The 25,703-nt window shown below is 38.4% G+C and overlaps 1 protein-coding gene and 1 long non-coding RNA gene across 2 annotated transcripts in view; one reads left to right on the forward strand and one right to left on the reverse strand.

Annotated features, from left to right (window-relative positions):
* Positions 1-25,703, reverse strand: part of MDN1 (midasin AAA ATPase 1) — a 93,682-nt gene that overhangs the window by 21,083 nt on the left and 46,896 nt on the right. The window contains exons 49-78 of the mRNA XM_052690548.1: positions 24,750-24,970; positions 23,933-24,046; positions 22,997-23,129; positions 21,703-21,812; positions 21,137-21,270; positions 20,233-20,393; positions 19,775-19,895; positions 17,848-18,058; positions 17,477-17,708; positions 16,238-16,364; positions 15,387-15,557; positions 15,030-15,244; positions 14,550-14,931; positions 14,236-14,345; positions 12,627-13,323; positions 11,940-12,101; positions 11,155-11,428; positions 10,065-10,300; positions 9,328-9,423; positions 8,975-9,069; positions 8,129-8,253; positions 6,853-6,999; positions 6,483-6,592; positions 5,970-6,043; positions 5,544-5,739; positions 4,796-4,955; positions 4,504-4,650; positions 3,183-3,309; positions 2,205-2,310; positions 1,045-1,160 (exon numbers count right to left, since the gene is read on the reverse strand). Coding sequence (XP_052546508.1) covers positions 1,045-1,160; positions 2,205-2,310; positions 3,183-3,309; positions 4,504-4,650; positions 4,796-4,955; positions 5,544-5,739; positions 5,970-6,043; positions 6,483-6,592; positions 6,853-6,999; positions 8,129-8,253; positions 8,975-9,069; positions 9,328-9,423; positions 10,065-10,300; positions 11,155-11,428; positions 11,940-12,101; positions 12,627-13,323; positions 14,236-14,345; positions 14,550-14,931; positions 15,030-15,244; positions 15,387-15,557; positions 16,238-16,364; positions 17,477-17,708; positions 17,848-18,058; positions 19,775-19,895; positions 20,233-20,393; positions 21,137-21,270; positions 21,703-21,812; positions 22,997-23,129; positions 23,933-24,046; positions 24,750-24,970 — 5,310 coding nt within the window. The remainder of the gene's footprint in view (positions 1-1,044; positions 1,161-2,204; positions 2,311-3,182; positions 3,310-4,503; positions 4,651-4,795; positions 4,956-5,543; positions 5,740-5,969; positions 6,044-6,482; positions 6,593-6,852; positions 7,000-8,128; positions 8,254-8,974; positions 9,070-9,327; positions 9,424-10,064; positions 10,301-11,154; positions 11,429-11,939; positions 12,102-12,626; positions 13,324-14,235; positions 14,346-14,549; positions 14,932-15,029; positions 15,245-15,386; positions 15,558-16,237; positions 16,365-17,476; positions 17,709-17,847; positions 18,059-19,774; positions 19,896-20,232; positions 20,394-21,136; positions 21,271-21,702; positions 21,813-22,996; positions 23,130-23,932; positions 24,047-24,749; positions 24,971-25,703) is intronic.
* Positions 1,156-12,574, forward strand: LOC128084475 (uncharacterized). The gene is made up of 3 exons (XR_008208560.1): positions 1,156-2,342; positions 10,861-10,957; positions 12,213-12,574. It is a non-coding gene; the product is annotated as an uncharacterized LOC128084475 (long non-coding RNA).

The raw sequence follows: 25,703 nt of genomic DNA on the forward strand, positions 1-25,703 counted from the left end.
ACTGCATAAACCTCATAGCAACAGTTTTACATGATACCTCCCTTTTGAAAGCTCCGGCTTCAGACCGAGTTCATAGAAGTTCTAGGTAATACGAAAGCAGCAAAAGTCAAACTTCATCCAGGAAAAAGTAAAAGGATTTCACATACATTTAAGAATTGATTGATTTTTTGCTTGTTTAGTCACACCAGAAACAGGCCTGGGTGAGATTTTTTCAGAGTCAACACCAACCATTTCAATAATCCTTAGACTCCAGTCCTGAGACTCATGTTAGTTTTCCACTGTTATACAATAAAATGAGACTTGTGCATATGGAATTTGTTCTATTATTACTGCTGTTGCTTTATTATTATTTTAGTAATAACATAGTTAATGCAGTTTTTGCACCACTAATCTCCAGTACAGATTTCTTTCCCTGTACAAAGGAAAGTCTCTGACATAACTTCAAGTTTAACAGATGTCATTAGTGATGAGCAGAAATACACAGAACAGTGGAGTTTGCAGTGAACTAAAATGGGAGCAATTCCATCGAGTAATAAAGACTTCCTACCCACTTTTACAATGCCAACACATCCTATTATCTCCCAACTTTCAAGAATGTTTCTTCTTGGGCAGTTGAGGTTTCTTCATTTTGGCCCAAAGGACAATCCAGATTGTTTATTTTGAAAATTAATAGAAATCAATTGAATATAGCCAAAATTAACTTAGGCCAATACCAAATGAGAAAGGTTCAATGGGTTTAACAGTGCAATTAATCATAAATAATTACTTTATAGCCTTCATGTCCACCTAACTTGTTTTTTCCATTATTTTGATTCCAACATGCCAGCTGCAACGATGGGATGAACAATATTTATTTCCCCATCCCAAATATACACTTCCTCCCCTCCCCACATCTGGGCTTAATTGAGAGGTGAAATGGAAAAGCAGGGGGAAGAATTTGTTTTTTACTGCATTATTTTCTATCTTTCTTGAATGAAATAGCTTGCTGCCAATAACTGTGTAATGAACACTTAAATAAGGCTGTAATGGTATAATGCAAAATACCTTAGTAAGACCCACTGATCCATCAAGGCAGCAAGAGATTGTCTCTGTCTGACAAGCAACTGTAGGAGGTGTGCAGCAAATCCTTTGCATCTCTCAACACTACCTAGTCCAATATCCTAAAGAAAACAAACAGGGAGAAACAGGAGGGAAGGGAGACAACAGTTTAATGAATAAGCAGATTGACAACAATGTGGGCTGTGCCTCCATTCCATTTCACTAAACAGAGTGAAAGGCTAAGGTTCAAGTAAGCAAGTATTAAAATGCAGACAAAGTACAGTTATTACTTTCCACTATCTTCAATCTTTTACACCTTTCATATATTCCCCACATAATTCCAATTTTCAAGTACATTCTGCAAAAAGTAGTATTACACTGCACTTCCACTGCAGCTGTTCCTATCAGGAATTGAGTTCAAAAAGTGACCTAATACATAAATCTCAAGAGGAGAACCCAGAAGCTTAAATTTTTACATCCATAAACACTGCTACAATTAATTTCACCAGATTTACTGACAATTACTTTCATTCTTTTTAATTAAAGAAGCCAAATTCAAGTGTAGAATAAATGTTGATGATAAAAAGCAAAACAAATCCCAGATATGTTTCATTATTTATTCAACTATCAGTTGTAATATTTGCTATTTCATGCTGTAAGATGAAGTACAGTGAGAGGAAAAGCATCTGGAAGAGATCCCCATTTCCTGGAAAAGTGATACTGACTTGGCAGAACACATCTGTTCCTTCTATCAATTTTACATCGATTTCTAAGCAAGGCAATGTATTGTTATGTTTCGTGCTATTCAGTTATTTCCAATGTATAAAATTCAACAGATTTTCCATGATCACTAATCCTGATTCTGTTCTCCTAACATGTTTTAATTCAGCTTCTGAGACACATCCTTCACGAAGAACCAGCAACAATTTGGGAACTGCTGGGATGGAAATACTGTACACTGCACAGACTGCTCACTAACAATCTGCTCATTCTATTCATTCATTAAATAACACATTTTAAAATGCTGAATTTCATATTTGTCCCCCAAATATTTTCTATCATATTAAAAAAAAAAAAAAAAAGCTTTATCTCACATCACCCTTTTATTACTAGAAGATTCCAGTAAAAGCTAACAACAGCAGGATTCCTGTTTTCAGTTGCTTTACCTTGGCAGGGGCCAACAATGCTGTCTGAAGTCGAGAGTGGCGTGCAAGCGAGCGATAGAAATACTTCTGGCATCCATCCCAGGCAGAGGAAATCTCTGCCACAAACCTGACAGAGTACAAAACACTGGCATTAGAAAGGTAAGTAATTTCAGTACCTCAGCACACTAGAGCCACTAGGTCAGCTCTTCAGCCTAAAAGATCTGCTTACAATTTGTTATTTTGCACATGTATTGGGCTCTCAATTCTCCATTTTTCCCAACAAATATTTAAGTAAGTCATGAGAAATTATTATTATTTTTTAATAAACCTAAGGCAGAAACCAAATCTCTGAATAACATTTAGAGCTTAAACTGTGGGTTTGTTTTTTTCAAATGCTGCTAAATTAATCTTGATAAGGAAGATTGTATTTTGGCCCTTACAGAACACATGATAAACTAAATGTCCAGATCTGAGCACTTGCTTCCTGAAAGACCAGAAAAACGTCTGAAGGAACATCTTCCATCTAGACAGGACTTTGCACAAATGCCCACTCTGAAAGTCCATGCATTTTCTCAAGAAATATGCCATTAGCCAGTGATGAAAACAAAACAAATGACGACTTCACCCTTGTAAACTGCAACTGATCTTTAAGTTATTAGCATCTACCCACTAATTACGTTAACAAACTGTCCCAAGCAAAGTTGGGCAACAGTGGGTTAACTGAATTCTTTGAACCAGTGAAAATGGTAGCAAAGTTGTCTGAAGTGTAAATTAAAAACAATCCAACCCTAAAAAAAAAAAGAAACCAAAAAACAAACCCAAAGCTCTCTAATTTTTATGTGCCAGTACAGTACATACAGGATTTTCAAACAGAGAAAACAGAAGGGGACAAATGTAAATAAAGTAACATCCAAAAATTCCCATCTGAATCCACATGCGATAAATTCTAATAAGTACAGGACTCGTACAATGTAAGAGTTAAAAATTCTGTATACATACGTGGCATCCAGCTCACATATATTGCTCACGACAGCTAACGCACTACGTAAGTCCAGTGGATGGACACACAGTATTTCATGGCAGCCTTTGGAACGGGACCAAGAAAGCCCTTTTCGGTACGACAAGCCTGCAATGACAATTGAATGCACCTTTTTATGCCCTCCTTCTTTCAAGTGAAGAAAATGTGAGTCAGGTAGCTGACACTAAGATGCAAAAACTCCAATGTATGAGTTTTTTCCTTATGCTTTGTAATCCTGACAAGCCTTTGAACATTTTCCAAGTTACATAAAATAATACATCATAGCTGAGCTATCTTCAGCTAAAGAACACAGCTGAAATAAGGTAAACATAGACTTGCATATATAAAAAGTTTGTGGTGGCAGATAAGAGAAAGAAAAGCCTTCAACCTGTAAGGCATGTGACAGCGTGAAATAAAACCTAAGAGAATAATTTACAGATATACACTTCTAAAACCTAACCTCTGCAGCCAGGATGTAGAGATTAAGTTGATACTGATATTTTTTTTTTTGAGGTTCTTAAAATCACCGCAGACTGAAAGCTGTGGCTTCCACGAGAAGCACTAAAAATGGTAAACTTTCTTCAAAAGGAAAATTAAAAAAAAAAATTGGCAAAGCTCTGTTTGTTTCTGCCTCTGGCTATGACTCGGTGGAATGCTGTCAGACAAGTGTTTTGCTGTTTCTGCTGTCAGACAACAAGATTGCTTGCCTTTGCTGGTTTCTGAACTGCTCAGTGATTAAGAACAGTTGATGAATTCAGTTTAATCAAAGGAAAAGACAACAATTAACAGCTTGAGTAGTTCCCTGACCTTACAACTACCAAGGGCAGCAATGGAGACTGAGCTTCTCAGAGGAATTCCTACAGTGATTCCCATGAAGAGACCATTCATTCTCCACAGCTTAACTGCACCACTGCCAATCCTACTTCTGCCAGTCACTCAACTGAGAGATGGGCTCTCATTTAAAGAAGTTAATTTAACTTCAGTTCTGGATAAGAGAACAGGTATAGGACTTTCATCTTCCCTTTTGTGTATGAACCGGGCAGTGACTTCTGACTGGAGATAACGTAGATTTTTGCTTCAAAAAAGCAACTGCTTCACATACACTGAATGTACAAAGAAGACAAGGGGTATGAAAGGACCAGCACATCAGGAAGGGAAAGAGACTTACTTGCTTCTGTGCATTAATGGTTTGGTAACTTCAAGAACATGCTATTATTGTGCATTTACCAGGCACTGGCAAAAATGTAAAACACTTAATAACTTTATAGTGTTAAAGTAGGCACATTCCAAATCAAAGCTCACCTGTTTTAGCAAGGATTTTGAAGAGATCTGACAAAGCACGTTGTTTTTGCATCTGAATATGCTTGGCCTCTGACTTCTGCTTCTCCTTATCTGCTGTCTGATCAAACGTTAAATTCTGCAGTTCAACTACAGAACCAATGATATCACCTGCATGGAAGACAGACAGAACGATGAGAGATTTGAAATCAGCCATGGGAAGACAGTCTGTGAAGGGAACTACGTATCTACACATTTCCTGATTACACTCATGCTAAAACAGTCAACACTGACATGCAAATCATGAGTATCTAACCTGTGAACTGGTCAAGACTTTCCAGCAGACTTAAGAATGAATTACTCTCTGTAACTGTCACACACATTTTCTTCATTTTTTTGGTAAGTTTAGGCAGGCGATACTGAAGAGAATCTGCACGAAATGTAATAATATCCTGAAATCCTTCTGTTAGTGGCTGCTGAGGAAAATTAAGGAAAAAATCCAATTACACACATTTGATTGAGGCCATCTTGTCAGTAGATTAACACAGAATAAACTGCTTCAAAAACAAGGGCAAAATTCCACATTCATTTGAAACTCAACTCCTGAAATCCCAAAATTCGCTCAACACGGTTCAGTAGGGAATAGATCAGTAATGAATACACAAGGAAACTTTTTGTAAACAAGGAGAAATCAATGCCAATTACCAACTCTTGTCAATATCAGTATACCAGTAAAGAAGTAATAAACAGTTACAGACAATATACCAGTAACTTAAGAGATAAAATGTTCGACTGCTATCATCTCCAGGAGAGTGTAAATATTGTGCCAAGTCAATACTGAACATGTTTGTCTTTCCATGCTACACTTGCACCCACCTGCAGTTTCGTAAAACTGAACACGAAAAAAAGACCAACACGTTGATGATAATAAACTCAACAGACTTGGCATTTATGTAAGATTTTTCTCCATAAATCAGTGAAAAACAACATTTAGAGTAAAATGCAAAATGGAAAAACAACATACAGAGTAACCTTCCTACACTTAGGTTTAAGAATACAGTCACCTTGGCAGCATCTGTTCTAGCAGACAGAACTTTTCTTAGTGTGTTGTTTAGCTTCTGAACTTTAGCCTCTTTGTTCTCAGATTCCTCCTGCTGGTGCAAGCAGTCCAGCTGCTCTTCCTTACCAGTTTCCACCAAAGCAGGCCGACATGGCTCATTCAGAACAACTTCAAACTTCTTCATGAATTTAAAGAGAGTTCTAATTATCAAAAGAAAGCAAAACAGTCACTGAGTGATCTAATCCTGGCAATATCTCAGCTGCTGGAAATAAGCGTTTCCACTGCATTATGAGTAGAAGAAACATTTCTGCATTCAAATTTTAAGTCAAAGAAATCTACAAAGAAGGTTCCAAATACATTCGTACATAAAATACTGCCATTTATTATGATCAGGCCCTAAATGGCTCCTTAATTTCACGTTCTGAGTTACCTGCGAGTTTTTTCAACTGACTGTTTAATAGCCCAGAAGCTGACATCATTCCACTTCGAAATTTTCACAAATTCCTATTAAAAGAAATAATCAGTGGGATTATTTATACAAATGTAATGAAGTATTTGCATATAAAAATAATCTCTCAACTTGATCAGCTATGATGACCTAGCTGTCTGAAAATACATCTTCATACACGCGCAGATTATTGCATAGCCATCTTGTGCTACAAGCCAGGTGCTTATGCATACTTCAATGTGAAAGCCAAAGGGTCTTCACTACTTGGTAGGAATCTCCGTGGCTAAACACGACCAAACATTAATGACTTTCACCAACTCCGTGCCATAAAAATATCTTCTTGTCAATAAAAATGTGGAGTACAACATGGATTCTGTGTTCTACAATTCTGTGATTCAATGTCCACCAGAGCCATTACACACAAATTCAAATACCCGCTCCACCACTGTTCCTCTAGTTAGTTCAACATATGGTCTGAGAGAAGTTTTCTCTTACCTTAAGTTCCTTTTCTATAGGTTGACGAAGTTCAGTGATTCTGGTCTCAACACACTCTGAGAACTGCTTATAATAATTATAGAGATTCCACAGGATGCTGCACAGAATGTCTGGAAAGGACGGACAACAAAAATCTTTCAAAACAGGATATTCTTCAGTATCAACAGCAGAAATGCAGCCTGTTTTTTTTGTAATCATGAAGTTTGGTGAAAATAAGAGAATAACACACAAACAGTATTCTTTGTGAGGGCAAGAAAATGCAGCATTAGCTCCTGTTGTATTTACGAGCTCTTAGCCACCTGTTTGGAAAGCCTGGAACATGACAGCCAGGTAAAGAATGCTCACCACGTTTAATGCTACCAGTGCTTACCCTTTTCTGCTACCTGAGGCATCAGTAGGACATGGCAGTGGAAAACCAGCAAGGCTTGAAGTCGTGCATGAAACTCTCCCAGCGTAGATCCTTCAATGAAAGCCTGTAGTGTGTTGACCAGCATTTTTAGGCTCATCTGCTCAGTTTCTGAACATTCCACCAGAAATTTAAAAGGAGATGGAAGAAAACAGAATAAAACACCGTATGAAAACTGCAGACATGAAAACTTTGCGAACATTCAAATACACATCAGGCTTCTATTGGGCAAGTTTCAAAACAAAGAAAAAAAGAAGTGATTCTAAATTAATAATGAATAAAACCGGCAAAAAATGTACTGGGAAAAAAACCCAAAACAATAAAAAAAAGGAAACTGAATAAAGAGGTAGTAGTAAGACCAGATTAAGGAGGACAGCTACATGCCCAATTTCAGAGTAAACCAAGTACATGAAGAATACTTGATACTGAATTAACAGATTTTTTTTTTAGCCATCGTGAAAATCTACGTGCTACAAATTAGCCACTATCAGTTCCTTACTGCCTCAAAATCAAGAGGGAAAAATCAAGCAGAGATTACAGTGCCTTCAGAGCATCACCTACAGGAGAAAACACTGGGAGATGTCAAAAAAGAACCCAAAGATCTGAATTTGTCAAGACAATACATAAATTACTAATGAGATTGAAAGAGCTCTGCCTTATGCCAGAGAATGCTATTTTCATCCTCACAACATCATACCATTTTGGGGTGTTTTAGACTGACAGCAGTATTTTTTTCTCCTCCTTTACATAACTTGAACACCAGCAGACAGATTTGCAAGTAGAGAAGTATATGGACTGAAGGAACTACTCCTGCTTTACACAAAATACTAGAAGCATTCCAGCTAGGATGTGAGAAGTGCTGTGCACAGCTTAAAAAGTCAGATGCCTTTTTCAGCTGCAAGTGAAAGCTTTCTGTACTACAAATCCAATTAAAAATGTTTATATGTCCCCAACACACCATTAATGGGAATGTTTCTTTAGGATGCCTTTTACAGACAGCTTTTCCCCTACACAACTTACAATATTAACTCTATGCAACACAGGTGGCTTCAGAAAAAATACCACGTCAAGCTCACTCCATATGGAAGAGGTTACACAGTCATGGAACTTTCTGCAGGGCAAAGGGAACAAAAACTACACCTGAAAGTGCATAGCTAAGCTCTGCCATTTTAGAGTTTAGTTATACATCTCTAGTAACTGCTGCAACTGTATCACATATTTGTGTAAGAGCAGCACTTACCTTCCGTGTCAGCCTTGGTCTGTTCTTGCACATACTTCTCAATCATCTGATAGAGTGAGAACCAGTGCTTTGTGGATTTCTCTATGTGTTGCTTCATAATATTATCCAGACTTACTGACCAGCAACTGAAACCAATTAGTGGGGGAAGAGAAGGAAAAAACAGTAATTAAATAATCAAGATCATGAATTATATAGGCTCCAAAACACCACTCACTCTCTGTTTCTGCTAAACTAAAGGAAGACTTTGCAGATTGAGATAATCTGCACGTATGCTTAATGTACAGAATCAACTACTGAAGATCACAGCTTTGTCACTATTAAAATTATGAGAAAAAACAAAGGAGCCAGGAACTGTCAAATAAAACCAGTCAGAGCCAGGCTGAGAAGTTTTCTTTCACAAAATATGTGGTGGACTTGTAGAATTCCTGATCATGGCGTATTGTGGACATAAAAATGTTACATGGTTTTAACAGGAGACTGGCTAATGATTTTTAAGTAAAATTTAATAGTGATTGTTAAAGTGACAAACCACTCAGCAACCTCAGGACAAAAACAGGAGAAGGCTGGGAAAATGTGATTATGAATTACTCTAGTTGTGTCCTGCTTCTGTCCCTCCTGAGGCATGCACATACGTACACATGCAGTCACTACAAAAGGCAACATGGGGATGCTCATTTGGAACCAGCTCAACCACTTTTTCATTTGTACACCTATGCTCTATGGCAGCTTCACACACACAAAAAGAAAATGTTCCATGACTGAGGCAATAAAACATAGGAACACGTCTCCACAAAGAGACAGAATTTTTGTGCCTAAAAAATAGCAGTAAGGAAGAACAATTCTTACTTCAACTCCAATCTACGCCACTGAATAATCAGTTGTGTGACCAAGTCAAGATGTTTCCGCAGGGACAAAGCTCGACTAGCATTTTCCTCCCAGTCCTGGGAAAACAAAACCAAAACAAGAAAAAACACAACACAAAACAACAATCAGTTTTGTTATAAAAAGCAAGAAATTAATGTCTGCATAGCAAGACTCATGTACTTCCATTGTCTTCCTAACTCCTTACACCAGCAGCATGGAGCAGTTCACTTCCCCAAACCCTGGAAATCATTAACAAATGCTGTCTATCGTGGTACCTACATAAATAAGGAAGAATAAATGATAGAAAAGAAAGTTTCCCTTAGCCTTCTTCTTACCTGTGCCTTTGCAAGAAGAATTTCCAAGCCATTCAGGAACTTTGAGAGGGGACTAGAGAGTGGAAAGCTCTGGATTCTGTCAATCACAACTAACAGCTGCAGAATAAAGCACAAGTGTTCAACTACAGCATCTGACTCAAATGCTCATGTCAGTTTGTATTAGCATTACCATACTACAAAAGAGGTAAGAATATTTTTTATTTTCCATTGCTTCTTCTTTTAAGTATTAGCTTACTACTGGTTCATTAAATGTCAGTATTTTCACTGAAAGGAGCACAAATGACCTTATGTTAGGAGCTCCAATTGATCCTGAGTTTCTTCATTAGTCTTCAAGAAATAGCTTAAGAGCCACACAGTATCCCTTAAGAGGTAACAAAGATATCAACTTTTACAACACTGTGAAAAAAAGCGTTCTGGGGAAAATTAGAAGCCTGAATAGTGTAAGACATCAAAAGTCTTTTAAGTACAGCAGATCAAAGACTGATGAAAGCTGTAAGAACAGAGCATGCAGTAAAGGTTCCTTAGCATTTCACAAGTAAAGCTGAACTGCCAGGAGCACCAAATATCTCTTTACGAAGAAACAGGCACGACTTCAAAACGTCTGTGTAAATAATACTGATGTTTGGGCAGATATGCATGCAGAGGTCTATGCCTACCTATATATGTGTTTACACACACAAGCAATTCTAAAACACTTTGGGTTTTTTTTTCCCAAACATTTTTTGAGTTGTCCTTACCTGCAGCAGTACTGGATGCTCTGGCCATTCCTGCAGTAACCTGTTTATTTCTTTAGCAAAATTCTCAAGTACAGGTTGGCACTGTCGGACTTGCTTAATATTAGGATGCTGGTAAAAGTCATATGGGCCATCTTGCTGTAGCACAAGATCTGAAGTCATTTCCTCAAAAAAGGTATTGTGAAGAAGAGTGCTAACTAGAAGTTGGCTTCCCAAAAGACTATTATTCATTTCGGCACCTAGCAAGCCAAAAAAAGGAGACATCACACATGCTATTAGTTACTCTTTTTCAGTTGTACAGAAAAAGTTCATTTTTCCCTGTATCCCAAACTGCAGCATATTATATACTGCAAACATACATGACTATGCCACTCAAAAGCATGAGTTCACATCCTCCTTTCTATCAAAATGCTATATAAAAAAAGAACAGTAAAGGTAGAGGGTGGGACCAGCAAGGAGATCTCAGTTCCTCTGTTCATAAATTCACACTGAGAAGGCATTCACTACAAAATTATTAATGAGGCTCTGTGAAAAAGTAATCCAACAAAAACAAAACAACATATTCACAAACAGTACACTTCAGGTATAAACACAAAAATACATGACTGCAGAAATAGCAGTCCTGCTACATTATTTGCTTCTTAATTGCACACATACATGTATTCTGCACACAGTTCTGCTTTGAGAAGTGACAAAAAATATTATCCCGAGGTCTTCCACATTGTTATAATGATTTTCATGAAGTGTGCCAGAATTCAGAGTAAAGAAGATCCTTCTGTTGTTGTGCTTTAAATTACAGGAGCTCAACTGAAATAAATTTCCTGATGAACTTAATTTCCAATTTTGACTGTGGAAAATTTCAGCAAGTCCATCATCTTCCACAGGATTATGCAGATGTAAGCACTTAAAAATTTTGACTATATTGTAGATTTATTCTTTGATTGTTTTCCATTATCAATGAAAACAAGCTTTTTTTGCTCATTTCATTTCCCCTACATTTGGCCTGTTTAATGATCTGCTACACAATTCATTTGTAACTCATTATTACAAGGTTAAAACTGTACAGTATCTGAAATGTTGCTAGTAATCTTACCAATTAAAGGATAGAACTGCGACACCAGACATGCACCGGTTTGATAGCAGGAAACAAATGCACTGAAATAATGTTTAGCTTGATGAGAAGGCAGACTCTGTTGATACCACAGGGATTGAGCAAAGTTTAAGCACAGCTGTTGATGAACCATCATTACAGTTTGCATGGAGCTCCTGGACAAAAGGGCTCTGTCAACTTCCAGTTGGTCTTCCAATGACTCTCCAGTTTCCATTTTTTCTTCTAGACTTGCCTGAGCTGTGATATCTTCAAAGTCCTACAAATTACATTATAATCAAAGATCAATTACAGTTTCTTCCAGAACAAGCACCAGCAGTTGTAATGCTTGCAAAGTTGCCTCGATGCTGTTTGATCACTTGGAGATCCCAATTACTACGTCTTAACTTCCCAGTCACACAATAATGCACATTAAAAAAAAAAATCTTGATTAAATTATTGGATTGAAACTTTGAGGAGACTGGTGCTCTAGACAGGCAACAAAACCTCAGCAGATCCTACTTGCACAGGGAATCACGTTCCATAATTTTATAGTGAATAATTAATGATACTGTCACTCAGTTTTTAACTCAGGATAAGCTAACTGATGGAGGGAAAAAAATTAAACCTCGCAGTATTCACTATCTTTCTATCTTAAAGTCTAAATCACATTCTTACTTCAGACCATAAGAACTGTTTAATGCCCCATCTCATTTTACTTACAGCGTGTATTCTCAGCAGAGACTTCAGACCATAAATGTTGTGTTTCTTTATAAAATTACAGTTGTTACCTTTTCATGAAAAGGAAATCTCCTCCTAAATTCCTCCTCCTCCTCCTCTTCCTCACTTTGTCCCTTCCCATGAGTTTTACTTCTGAATCTGTACAAACTCTTTTCCATCGCCTCCTGCTCTTGGGCACGGCGTTCCTGTTCATCCCACTCATTTATGATGGCCTAGGAAACCACAAAGTAGCATAATGTGACCCAAAGTAACATTTAAAACATCCTCAAAACCTAATATTTCAGTGAGGCAGAATTACCTTCCTTGTCTCTTTAACTCTCTAGAGTCTGCAGCAGTGTCTATCAACACCATCTAATCTGAATGGAGATTAGTAAATTGCTCTCAAGTGAAGAAAAAGCACCTCAACTGCATGGAGTGAAGTACTTGGCCAAGTCGTAGGCTTTCTTAACCACTGAATAAAGAAACTTTTCACAAAGCTTTGTGGGTGTTTTTGTTGTTGTTGTTTTTTTGGGTGAGGTTTTTTCCGTGGGATGGTGGTTGATGGGGATTTGTTAGTAGCCATTACAGGCTTTGAGTTCGTGACTTGATAACTACAAGCAAGTTAACAAGCAAGTTATGGTAATATGTTAAATCATCTTTCATCAGTTCTGCGGAAAAATAAGTTTAAGAATTATACAAACAATTACCAAAGTAATTGTTCAGTGCAAGAATCTTGGCCATTAGGCCTCAGACATTACCTGACACAGATGTCTAAAAAGCTGCAGAGATTTCTGGTCCATCTCTCCTCTGGATAGTACATGGCATCGAAGATGCAACAGTGCATTCACAAGGAGCTGTTCCAGAGTCGGACAAGACTTCTGTAATCCCTCTGATTCTCCTTCAGAATGCTTCAGAGAAAACTTTTTAAGTCCATGAAGAACTTCAACTGAATTCACTGAGCATAAAATTTCTGCACGAGCAAAGTAAGTGGGAAAAGAGTGGCCAACAGATGGAAATAGCAACAAAGAAGTAAGGAGGTTGGTAAGATCAGCTGGACAAACAAAACTATTGAGCATTGTATAAACTTCAGAAGCTACTAATCGCATGCCATGTTGCAACTGTAAGATGGCAGCTTGCATGGGAATGATGGCATCAGGGAATACAGCATACTCCTCCGCTAAGTGTTTTCTGAAGTGATGGTGAGACTGTTGCCAAGATGCTTCTTCACTTAACAGGCTTTTTATTGCCTGGAGTGATTTAGGTCTTTGCCCACCAAGGAACTGCAGAAGACGGGCTAAAAGATCTTGGACTGAAGAAAGCTTTGCTATGCTGTTGATGTACTGGTGAGCCTCCTGGTACAAGCCATCGTACAGTGGAGATGAAGGCCTGAAGGCTTTTTTTCTGGAAAGTCTACTTATTTGCTCCTTCAGTCTTTGCATTCTTTCCTGCAAGAGCCTGTTATGAAACAACATGATCAGTTCAGAAATATACTGTAATAAACATACTTCTCAGATGGCACACTGGCACGAAGGAATATTCGTAACAAACATTCTGGTCATTTATGTAAAACAGTACAGTAAAACAGATAAGAACAAGGAATGACACCCATATACCACGCATACACTCTGTCTTCTCATTCTTCCAACATTTCTCCAATACACTGATTTATTTTTTGCTCATTACCTCACAGCTCCGTGAGCATTAAGGAAAAAGCAATAGGTAAAACTCAGCCATTCAGAATAGGCTTTCAATGACTATCATCCCCTTTAAGCCCTTAGTATCCGCTTAATATTTCCTCTTTAAACTCTTCAGATTAAAAACAAAGAACAATGGCTACAAATTCTAAACTTCCACCATGTATTCTATGTGGTATGATATTAATTACAGCAGCACAGGCAAAGGCTGACATCAAAACAGCATCTGAGTTTTCTACTTAGCACAGATTAGTCCGAAAATTCTGTAAAGCAACACTGGTATATCTTGAAGCTTTCAGGGGTTACAGTGATAGGTGATCCTCTTCATTTCAAATTGTCAATAATATTATCACAGTTTAACAAAATTACCATAACGTGATGTGTGACTATTTTCACTTCTGGCTACAGCTTTAATTTTCTGAAGATTTAAGGGTTACTATTTTAATTGTTGTATTTGTGACAGTATGAAATGCAGACAATTCCTTAATGTCTGCTAGTAAACAGAACAGCTTCTGTATTTTAAATTATCATGTCAATATGCCAATTGTTACTTTCAAATCAATAAGCCTACTTTCTACAGAAGAACACAAACATTGTGAAGAAAACTGAGCCTCAGCATCCAGAGACAATGTTTCCAGCTTAAAAGAGAAGAGCTGAGTGCCTAAGAAATTACCTGAGATGGGGATGAATGTAGTTGCAGAGCGCTTTGTCTTCAAGACTTTTTCCTGTATGCAGCTGGGATGACAAATCATTTGTCTTCCATTCACACTCCAGCTGGTGTAACTAAAAAGGCAAGAATAAACCATTCTCTGAGGTTTGGGTCTCAGCAACAAAGTAGGTACAGCATCATTTTGGACATTAAAACACATTAAAATCACAGTTTGAAAACTGTGACCAACCTCTTGCATGTAGATTTTATACTACTTTTTTTTTTTTTTTTTTTTAATGTACATTTCATAGGGTTAAGAAAACCAACTCTACACCCACCTCTTCTTTGGCATATTTGAGCTTGTATTCTCTTTTAATAGCTGGATCAAATCTAGTCTGCGGAAGCCACAGCTGGATCTGCAGCAAACCAATATTCACCCAGAGGCTTCCTCTCCAAGCTGTTTCTGGTAAATCCTTACGCCCTTCCCCAAAGAACTGCTCCAAACAAGTCAGCAGGAGAACCATGAATTCTTTGGGAAGCAACTCCTGATCAGCGATGCTTCTAAGTATCTTGAGAAGGTACTCATAAGAAATGAGATCCTTCACGAAGAGTTTCTCACAGCAGTTCAAAAACTCCTCTTGAAGATCTGGTGGAACCAGATCTACCAGAGCAGAGAGTTGTCTGCTTAACATTATTCCTTGTAGTCTAGAATCTGTATATCTGGAGGCAAATGAATGAAACAAGATTACACATGGTAAGCAAGCTTCTGCAACGTGTCTGGTTTAAGTAACACACATGTGGAAAGAAGGTCTTAATACCTAAAGTCTGTTATTGAAGCAACAGCTTGGTTGGTCCACAGTGCTGTGCTGACTTCATGAAGTTGGTGTGCTCTCTCCATCCATTCACCCAGTGTCACATGGGATGATGACAGAACAGGAAGGCCACTGACATCCCACTGGCTTGTCTTGCTGCTGCTAGTTAGAATTTCAAAGAAGCACTTTGAGAAAACTGCTCGGGTCAAAATACCTGGGCCCTAAATTAAAAGATTAAGAGTTAGATTGTTCATATCTTGCATTGGCTATGCTAGAATTTATAGCATTGTTTTTGAAAACTGTTGAATTAGTTCATAAAATGGCCTTCAACCTAGTTGCTTGATAAGGTAAGAAGAGACAAACCTTCACAGAAGCGTTCATGTGAGATTTAGAAAAGATCGTTTCCTCTGTTGCAGGTAATGGTCTCCAAGTTAACCAATAGTCAGGATCTGTGGTGAAAGCACTGCTCCAAAAGCATGCCAGTGCAGCATTAACTAGTTGAGATGACAGAACAGACATTTCTTCAGGGGATATCTATGAAGAAAGAAAAACTTGGACCTGAGGATAACGTAAAGGAAGCAAAAGAGAATCAAGCAGGAGAACAGCGCTTCCCCACTAGAGGTAAGATATTCCTTAAGGTCCATTTCAAATTCACACAGCTTTACTTGCATATCTTCCCATTAAGAAGAAAAAGCTTACTTCTGAATATCTGCACTGGCTCAAACTCCTTGTTTGTGGAACACCCAGTGAGTTTAAAGAGAATTTCCAGAATACAGAATACAGTCACAATGAGGTCTCCCTGGAGCCTTCTCTTCTCCAAGCTAAACAAGCCCAGTTCCCTCAACCTTTCCTCATAGGAGAGGTGCTCCAGTCCTCTGATCATCTTAGCAGCTCTCCTCTGGACCTGCTCTAATTGCTCCATATCCTTCCTGTACTGGGGGCCCCAGGCCTGGACTCCAGCTGGGGCCTCACAAGAGCTGAGCAGAGGGGAACAATCACCTCCCTCTCCCTGCTGGCCACCCCTTTTTTAATGCAGCCCAGAATACAGTCGGGCTGCTGGCTCACATCCAGCTTCTCATCCACCAGGACCCCCAAGTCCTTCTCCACAGGGCTGCTTGCTCTCAAGGAGATCTTCCTCCACTTTGTACACATACCAGGGATTGCCCCAGCCCAGAACTTCTGCAAGATTAATTTAAACTAAAATTTGTTCTTACTTCATGAAGGTGTAACAAGTGCCACAGTCCGGACAGCTGGTGAGAGGCAGCTGGTGTCAACTTCAGAGAAAAAGCTATAAGTTGAATTAAATCTGAACGCGTGCCTAATTCCTGACTGAAGTTCTCCCTGTAAGAGGTAAAGAAAATACAATCTAATTAATACCTGAGCAGGGTACATAAATAATCTGCATAATAAAACAAATTCAGAACCACAGACAAAGCCACAAGAATATCAAAGGCTGGCTGGAAGGTTAAAATGACAGTACTTTAAGGTGAGCACGTTGGAGGTAAACAAGTCTTCTAATACAACCCCAAAACTTGGATCCTTCAAAGTTGGAAAAATCCAATTTTTTGTGAATTACTGAAGAGTAAAGAAACAGCATCTTTTGTAGCTTACAGCTACATGTAGCTACAAGCAGTATGTATGTCCAGCAAAATACATGAAACATTTGCAGACAGTCTTCCAGCTTTACAGTGCTTGTGAAAATTATGACTGCTGCATTCAAGATTGAATCAGTGATTTTAGAGGTTTTGTTGCACAACAAATCGCTTTCTCTGAAATCAATAAACCAAAAAGCTCTCTTCTAACCAATGGTAAAAACAGTGTAAAAAATCCATGTGGCTCCTTCAAGCAATGCTAACACTTCTAAAATTAATAACGTTAATTAAATCTACTATATATACATGCAGTTTACTCAGCTCTTTCTGCTGCACACAGCAGTAAGCATATATGTTAGTGCAGTTCCTTCATTGCCAGGTCTCTCTCAGTCTTATATCTTCATGTTAGTTACTAACATGAAGGGATTTGTTTCATCAAAGGGAAAATACTGTCAGTTAGACTCTCACTAAAAAGATTTTGTTTTTCCTTCCCTCAACACCCATTCTACCTTTAACAAAGCTGAAGTATAACATTTCACTCCAAGGGGCTTGGATAACAATATTCCTACATTTGTGTCAAAAAAAAAAAAGAAAGATACTTTCTTATAACAATAAACAACTCTTTCTTTCCATCTTTGATAGCTACCCAAATAACACTCTGCATCAAGACAAGAAGTGTATGTGTATTCATACATTTAAATAGAAGCCCGTATGCACACATTCATATAGTCATACACACAGATATATGTTAATATATGTACAAAACCACTGATTTAGATAAAAATATACAGTCAGAGCTTTTAGCTAGGGATTCTCAATCTCATGAAATTAACATAGGATTTCATTCTCCAGCCACCTTACCTTCTTGCACAAGCCTTAGCCACATAATCTGCTGTTAGTTTGTACTGCCAGAGTGCACCCATGTACTCCATTGCAGGCCACAGCTGAACCCGACTGCAGAGTTGGATTAATACAGCAGGGTCCAACTGGTTGGAGATGGTATCTTCAGTAAACCTTTCTTCTGTATGACTAAATTTAAGTCCTTCAGCTCTGAGTTCTGAATGTACAGCTTTCAAGAAATTCTTTAGTTGGCCTGTTTAACAGAGTGTAAAATGCACATAAATGCCATGTACTATACTTCTTGACAATGAACATGTCCTTTCAATTTCTATACAAAAATCAATGGTAATGGTAGGAATCATGCTGTTAGGCTCTTCAGAAGTGTTACGTACCAAGGCTAACATCTTCTAAATGATTAGCTCTAAGTATGAGACCATCAGCTTGCAGCAGTGCTTTTTTCATCTTCCATCCAGTGGCAGCAGTCTTCAGACAGCACATTTTTTCCTGCCATCTGCTTTCTCCAAAGACCAATCTTGCCTCTAAGATGTTAAGTGGTTTGCTGAGAACTTTTACTAGAGAAAAACATTCCATGCCCAGTTTATCCTGGAAGCATTAAAAGGACATTTGAACATGAGACCATTTGTTTCAGCAGTGCTAACAAAAGAAACAAAATCTGTGACTACAGCCAGAACTTTAAGATTTCAAATTCATATGCAAGCAGCTGAAGTACAAGTTCCAATAAAACAACTAGAAAACACACATACAGCTTAACAATTCTTTTGCAGCTGTACCAAATATAGTAGGAAGACAGAAACTGAAACAAATTGGCCACGATTCCTCCCTTACAAGTTCTTTCTTTCTTTTTTTTTCTCCGTCCTTCACTAAAGTAGCACATAAGTAATGAAGACAAACAATATCTCAACATGGCAACTCACCTAAACTAAGGGCAATAAATCCTCAAACACAGATACAAGGGGCAGAGAATGGCTTAAGAGCAGCACTGAGGAAAAGGACATGGGAGTGTTGCTTGATGGAAGACTCAACGTGAGCTGGCAATGCGCATTACAGCTCACAAGACCAACTGTATCCTGAGTTGCATCAAGAGAAGCGTGACCAGCAGGTTGAGGGAGGTGATTCTGTCCCTCTGCTCCGCTCTCGTGAGACCCCATCTGGAGTCTGCAGCTCTTCAGCCTGGAGAAGAGAAAGCTCCAGGGGGACCTTACAGTAGCCTTCCAGTATCTGCAGGGAGCCTTCAGGAAAGCTGGGAGGGACTTTTAGTACGGGCATGTGGTGACATGATGAGGAGAAATGGCTTTAAACTATAACAGGGTACATAACTACATGTTAGGAAGATATTCTTTACTGCGAGGATCATGAAACACAGGAACAGGTTGCCCCCTCCCTGGAGGTGGTCAAGGCCAGGCTGGATGGGGGTTTGAGCAACCTGGTCTAGTGGGAGGTGTCCCTTCCTCTATCAGGGGGTTGGAGCTACATGATCTTAAAGGTCCCTTCCAACCCAAACCATTAGATGATTCTATGAAATACACTTAAAAATAAATAAATAAATGAATAACCAAAAGCTACTGTCAGTTAACAGACAAATGTCATTTGATCTCTGCAATTAAATACATTTGGATATTTAGGAAAATCTCTTGAAGTTCTCAATAAGCACTGAAAGTTCTTGAGCTTCTCACAAAATAATTAGGTCAATTTTTGAACTGTTGTATCTTTGAAAGGTAGGTCTGTAATGATCTAGGTCAAATCACTTATCACCAACATGAGCAACTGGCACATCTCCTTGTGCCCTGCTTGTAAAAGGGACTTCTATTTTCTGGAAAAAAAAAACCACTCTAATTTTTTTTATTGGATGACAATAATTGCTGAAATAACTGAAGAGAAAAAAACTGTCAAAGTTAAGAGTCGTTGTCTTAGTAAGTCATAAGCCCCTGTTGTATGTAGTTGGGTAGGAATACATGTTCTATTCCATACATCCATACGTTCACTAAGTAAGCAAGTGAAATAATGATATTCACAAGTTTCCAGAACAGAGTTAAGTGGTTGTACTCTTGTGCTCATGCACCACTATGTGTTAAATAAATGCTATCTGTACAAATCACAGTTAACAGAAGAAACGATACATGCTGTGAAATAGATGTGTATTAACTCATATTCAAATTGCCTTTTTAATCAGTCTAGCAACTCCAAATTTATTTATTTCTGCTGGCAGGAAAAGAAAATGCTGCAAACATTTATGATTATATGAAAGTATATTTTGACATTGGTGGAAATCCAGATCTTTTGCAAACGAAGTACCGGTACCTTGAAAGGAAGAGGTCTTCCTAGAGACTTCTGTAAAAGCTTCATGTTGGCAGAAGTACCAGCAGGATTGGCTAGGCAGTTCTGGAGTTGCTGTGAAACAGACTGAATTTCTTTGGAAACTCTTGGAAGAAAGACACACACAAAAAATCAATAGTTAACTCAGACAGTTGAGGGGAAAAAAAAAAAAAAAAAAGATGCATCATAAAAGAAAGTCCTCTCTCTTATCCTTCTCCTTAACGTAAAGAAAATGAATAAAACTTCAAGATCATACAGCCAAGCAGAAGCCTAATGCTAAGAAATTTCAAAATTTTAATAGATTGTACTTACATTAGTAATAGAATGCATCTTAGACATAATGGCAAACAATGCTAACTAGTGATAGTAAATAGTAATAATAAGGGGTAATTTACACAAACTTAGACAATTATTTAACACAAATACAGATCAAAGCCACTCACTTGTGCTGGTCTGATCCAATAAGCATCTGAGGAATTCTGTCAATCAGATGTTTCATAACCCAGTGCCAATGCAAAGATAGAACCGATAACCCTGGCGAATCCACTGTCAGCGTGTCAGAGACTGCCCAGAACCGATCACGCCACAGCAAGCAGTATAAAATCTAACAAGCCAAAAAGATTACAGTTTTCTTACTCCTGAGCACGTTACAGAATACTTTGTAATTCACTCAAGAGAAAAATCAGGAAACACTGCTGCTTCCATTAACTTCAGAATCCTGCAATGCTTTATTATACCTGGTAGCATACAACCAGCACACAAGTGTACAGCTGCTAAAAATACTGCATTGCTTCGCTGGCAGTTGGAACCACCCAGTAATTCCTGGACCAAGTCTAAAATGTTGTTGTTAGATTTTAATTAAACTATCTTTGTGGTACGAAAAGGGAGAGTGAGAAGTGAACCACTTCTGTGAGCTGTACAGTCTGCTGTCCAGGTCAGCTGCCCAAGTCTAGGCAGCTGCATGCGAGCTGGATGTAGATACTCTCTCTACCATCACTGGGTGGGGAAACAGATACTTCTTTGGCACAAATGAGACTATTGTAAGCAAGCACAGAAGACTAGGTTATAAAGTTCAGAAACAGATAGCTATATCCCAGCTGTGTACATTTACAAATGATAATTCCCATACAAAGTATGTGCAGGGTGAAAATCCACATTTTACATAAAAGAATTGAGAAGACAGACCACAAATACAGAAACAAGAGTAACTGTGTGAACATGTGCCTTGTGTCAGGCATATTCTGAATGCCAACTAAAGCACTAGCACCACAGTTCCTGAAAGTAAAAGGCATTCTGCAGTCTGATTGCACATTGCTTCTGTAAACATACTACGAAATGTCTACTCACATCATGCATATCATCATCACTTAAGGCCACCTGAGTAGATGTCACCCAGTGAAGTGTAAACACATCCCAGAGTTCAAAGAAAGCAGCGAGGTTGACCACAACTGCATGAGGAAGAGAACTGTAGCTTCCTGGATCTAAAGTTTGGGGAAGAGGCAGGGAAAAAAAGAAAAAAAAAGACTGAATATTCCATCCATGTAAAATGACAAGAGTCGACTGTAAAAATCACTGTGGGAATCACTGTTCTCTATGGGAAAACAGAACAAAACAAAAACAACTGGAAAAGATCTAAGAATCAAAGAAGCAAAAGCAAACCTTTACTATTTACATAACTTCGTATTATCACTATGCATCCAATGTAGCAAAAATCCGCAATGGAAACACAGACCAGTTGCTTCGGTGCAACACATGAATTTCATTACTAAATGCTTCCCCTTTGTATTAGGATTAAACATCCCACTTGAAAAAGGGACATGTCATATTTATAGCACCTACTTAAAAACAAGCCAAATTAGTTGTATTTCTAATTGGACACAGAACCAAAAGAAACAATGAAAAAATCAAACTACCTTTGTGGAAATCTAGAGACATTCTTAAGGCACTAGTTCTTGGCTTCTTGCTGATAATTAAATTCTTTTCAGTGTAGCTCCTTTTTTCTCGGTCAAGAAACAATATTGCCCTGAATTAGAAATAAAGTTATTAGAAATCCAGTACTGTTAACTTAAAGCCTCTGCCTTCTTATATATATATATATATATATACATACACATATATATATATATATATATATATATACATACACATATATATATATATGAGCTATTATACTGAACTACAAAGCGATTTTGATATTTCACAGTATTATGAAACAGCATTCTAGTGTAGCATAACTAGTTGCCCAAATACGGTTTCTACAAAAGCACACTTCGCAAGAAATAGATTCCTAAATTCCCACTGTTGTTTCCTTTGCTAGTGCTAACCAGATGCAACACAACCATTTGTTAGACATGTTAGCAGTTGCTTTCTTATATTGTGAATTTGTTTATCAGAACTTTTTCTTCTTATTACGAAAACTGGTCCAAATCCAAAAGTAGGGCCATAAAACTTAAGTTTTACGCCACAGATTTCAAAGTGCTGCTTCCCACAAAGATGGCGAAGGGCCTGGAGCATCTCTCCTATGAAGAAAGGCTGAGTGAACTGGGTCTGTTCAGCCTCGAGAAGAGAAGACTGAGAGGAGACCTGATCCAGGTCTATAAATATCTAAGGTGTGGGGGGCAGAATGGCGAGGCCAGACTGTTTTCAGTGGTGAGTGGAGACAGGACAAGGGGAAACGGCTGGAAACTGCAGCACAGGAAGTTCTGCACAAATGTGCGCAAGAACTTCTTTACAGTGAGGTGACGGAGCACTGGAACAGGCTGCCCAGGGAGGTGGTGGAGTCTCCTTCTCTGGAGATGTTCAAGACCTGCCTGGACGCCTACCTGTGCGACCTGCTGTAGGGAACCTGCTTTGGCAGGGGGGTTGGTCTCCATGATCTCTGGAGGTCCCTTCCAACCCCTACAATTCTGTGATTCTGCGATTCCCACCTTCTATGCTTTATCCCATGTTTCTGGATTATCCTAGAAGTAATCCAATCTACAAGGAATGTGGGAGCTCTCCTGTACCAAATGACTGTTCACAATCTGCAGCTACAGGAAGCAGAAACAAAGAACGAAATGTCTGCCATGTAATTTAGATCACTTCTACTGAAACCTGAAAACGTATCTGGAAGATACTAAAACTGTCCATAAAAGCACTGATCAAAGGCACTGTGCAGTCTTTACAGGCTTTTTTTTTTTTTTTTTTTTTTTTAATTTTGGAACGCACCGGTTTGCTACAGACTTCAAAAGGATGAGAAGCTGATCTGTGTGTTCTGTTTCTGTATCAAAGTTAATTGAATTTCTAATGATATCCAAAAACTGCACATTCCATCTTGGGTCCAGAGGCATCACATGTTCATCTGGAAAGGCAGAAAAGACAAGAGAGAACAAGAGAGAAATGATTACAGCGTGAAAAAGACTTCTGCTAATCACTGTCTCTACAAAATCATTACAGAAAGAAAGATGGAATCCTATGACAAAGGCACAGTCTTAAGCTCCCTCACTCCAGACACAAAAACAGAGAAGCATTACGCTGACTACAGGTTCTACAAAACAAAACAGAGAAACCAAATTCATGAGTGGTCAGAAAACCCAAAAATACAGCCTGGAAACTCAAGTCCAATTCCTTCTCCTTTCACGGCCCATGCAAAATACCTAGGATCACTGATAAAGGGTCCAGTCCCACTTTATATATCTTTCACAGATCTAACAAGCTTTGAAAGGAATCTGCAAACCTGAGGTTGCCATAAAATATGGAAGGAAAACTGCAGTCTTCAGATGGTTTTGCATAGGCCAACACAATAAATGCTAGGAAAAAAACAGGAGGCCTCAAAAGTTCAGCCCGAAAGGCAGTAGATATATGCAACACTCTTAACAACATTATTACTTTCTAAATTGGAGCTGCAGGATCTGGGTCACAAGATACAGTGTCTAGATTCACATTCATAGCGTTCATATCTAATTTGCATCAGATGAATACATTTAATTGTATATTTGCAGTTCTCAACAGCAAGAATGGCTTTATTCTTGTCTCTTTTCCCAACAAGAGTAATGTACAATTTAACCTGTTTTGCTACACACACCTCTAAGAAGCATTGTTGTGTGTTGAAAGAACAAATAAAGGAAGCACAAATCTCTTTTATCAATATGATTTCAAAAGTACCTGTCATGGTAGGCTGAAGCAACTTGATCATGTTACTGATTCCAGATGAGAGGGGACTGGCATAGAAACTGCCAAGGGCTGCAGCACCTGCTTCCAACTGAATCCGTACTGAATCTGTAGGTGAGGGAGTATGCATGTTAAAAGGAAAGTGTTTAGTACAAATTAATAAATATCTTCAATCGAGCCAGCACAAACACTCTGAATCCCCTCTGTGCATGAACTCTCAACAAATGCTGGATAATCCAACAGGCCTTAAGATTAGTCTGAATAACTAATGTCTGTACAACTTCTCCATAAATTTAATGCAATTAACATAATCAAGCAATGAAGACCTTATCTCAGCTGCTACCCTGAATATTCAGGCAACATAGTTGCATGAAACCTCAGTTCTGCAGTTCCTTAACTTTCTAGCCTAGTGATTAGACTTGTATTTTAACAACAAATAAATAGAAGGTAATTTACTGTTACTACCAATAAATACGTGAAGAAATGTCACATTTGCTTATACAAGCCAAGAGGTATCCAAAAGCAACTGTAGCTCAGAAGCAGCACAAGTTACTTCTGTACTCCAATAACAAAGGCAATACTTGGAGCCCTAAAACTCCTCCTGTCTCCAATATGCACAACCTGTTCCTTTTTCTCCATGGAGCTTCAATATCCTTGACCTAGGAGTGGGCAGCTGAAAACCAGTTCATGGTTCAAATGATCTGATTCCACACCATTTGAAAGCTCTGGATGCTTTCATGGAAGATTTAAGATTTGTGAAAATACAATAAATCAGCCTGGAGACAAAAAAGAAAGTTGAATGATTACATACCAAGCACTTGTGGTAGATTTTTGGCTAAGAAATTAAGCCATTTAACTCTCAGTGTCCAATCTTGATTGGTTGCCTTTTCTATGAATAACTTCACTGAAGCCTGGAGGACTTCCTTTTCATCCACCCAGTCTGCATCTATCTCAACAGCGCTGAATCTGAGATTCTCAGGATGGGTGGACTGCATGATTTTCTGCAGATCTTGCAGAGTCAGTGGTAATGTCCTGAAACACAAAAAAGTGAAGATCAGCCATCAACGGCTCAAACTGCCAGAGCCACTTTGCAAGTCAAGTTAGTCACCATGACTTTAGGGAAGAAGGTAGCAATGAAATAATCTCTTTTCTTTACTTACTTCCAAAGCCATTTTCCAACTTTCCAAATCAGTTAGAGGTATCTACTACTTACAGACTCTTTATTACCAAAAATTTATGTTAAACGTCAGGAGTGAATACATACAACATTTTGTAATTTCATCTACGCACCAGAATGACACGTTAAGATACAAAAAGACAGGAGGAATTGCACTGATAAAAACACCAGCGTGTTGTTACATTAAACTCCAGAAGCTTGTTCTGTCACAGTACCTGCCCACTGGATGAGTCACTAAGCAAAGCAGATAGGCAGGCAGATTTTGCACCACTGTTGTGAGAAGAATTGCTACAAGGTACAAGAAATCATTAAATGAGCTCTGTTGCATGGCTGCTGTATGTGACACCACTAGCATACAGTTCTGTTGAAGGAAGAGCATCGTTCTTTCACATAAAGTTATTGAATCTACAACACCTGATGAAGAATTGTTTGGATGAAAATGAGAAACACAACGGATCATTAATATATTTACAACTAATTAAAAACTTCTTTCATCTCACAAGGGAACTGAGCAGTTCCAGTGTTCACATGCACATTTTCTGCTAAATGCCTACCTCCTAACTTAACTCAGAATGAGTAAAACGTTCT

The sequence above is a fragment of the Tympanuchus pallidicinctus genome, unplaced genomic scaffold, assembly GCF_026119805.1.
Source record: "Tympanuchus pallidicinctus isolate F22 unplaced genomic scaffold, pur_lepc_1.0 scaffold1, whole genome shotgun sequence".
NCBI classification, from domain to species: Eukaryota; Metazoa; Chordata; class Aves; order Galliformes; family Phasianidae; genus Tympanuchus; species Tympanuchus pallidicinctus.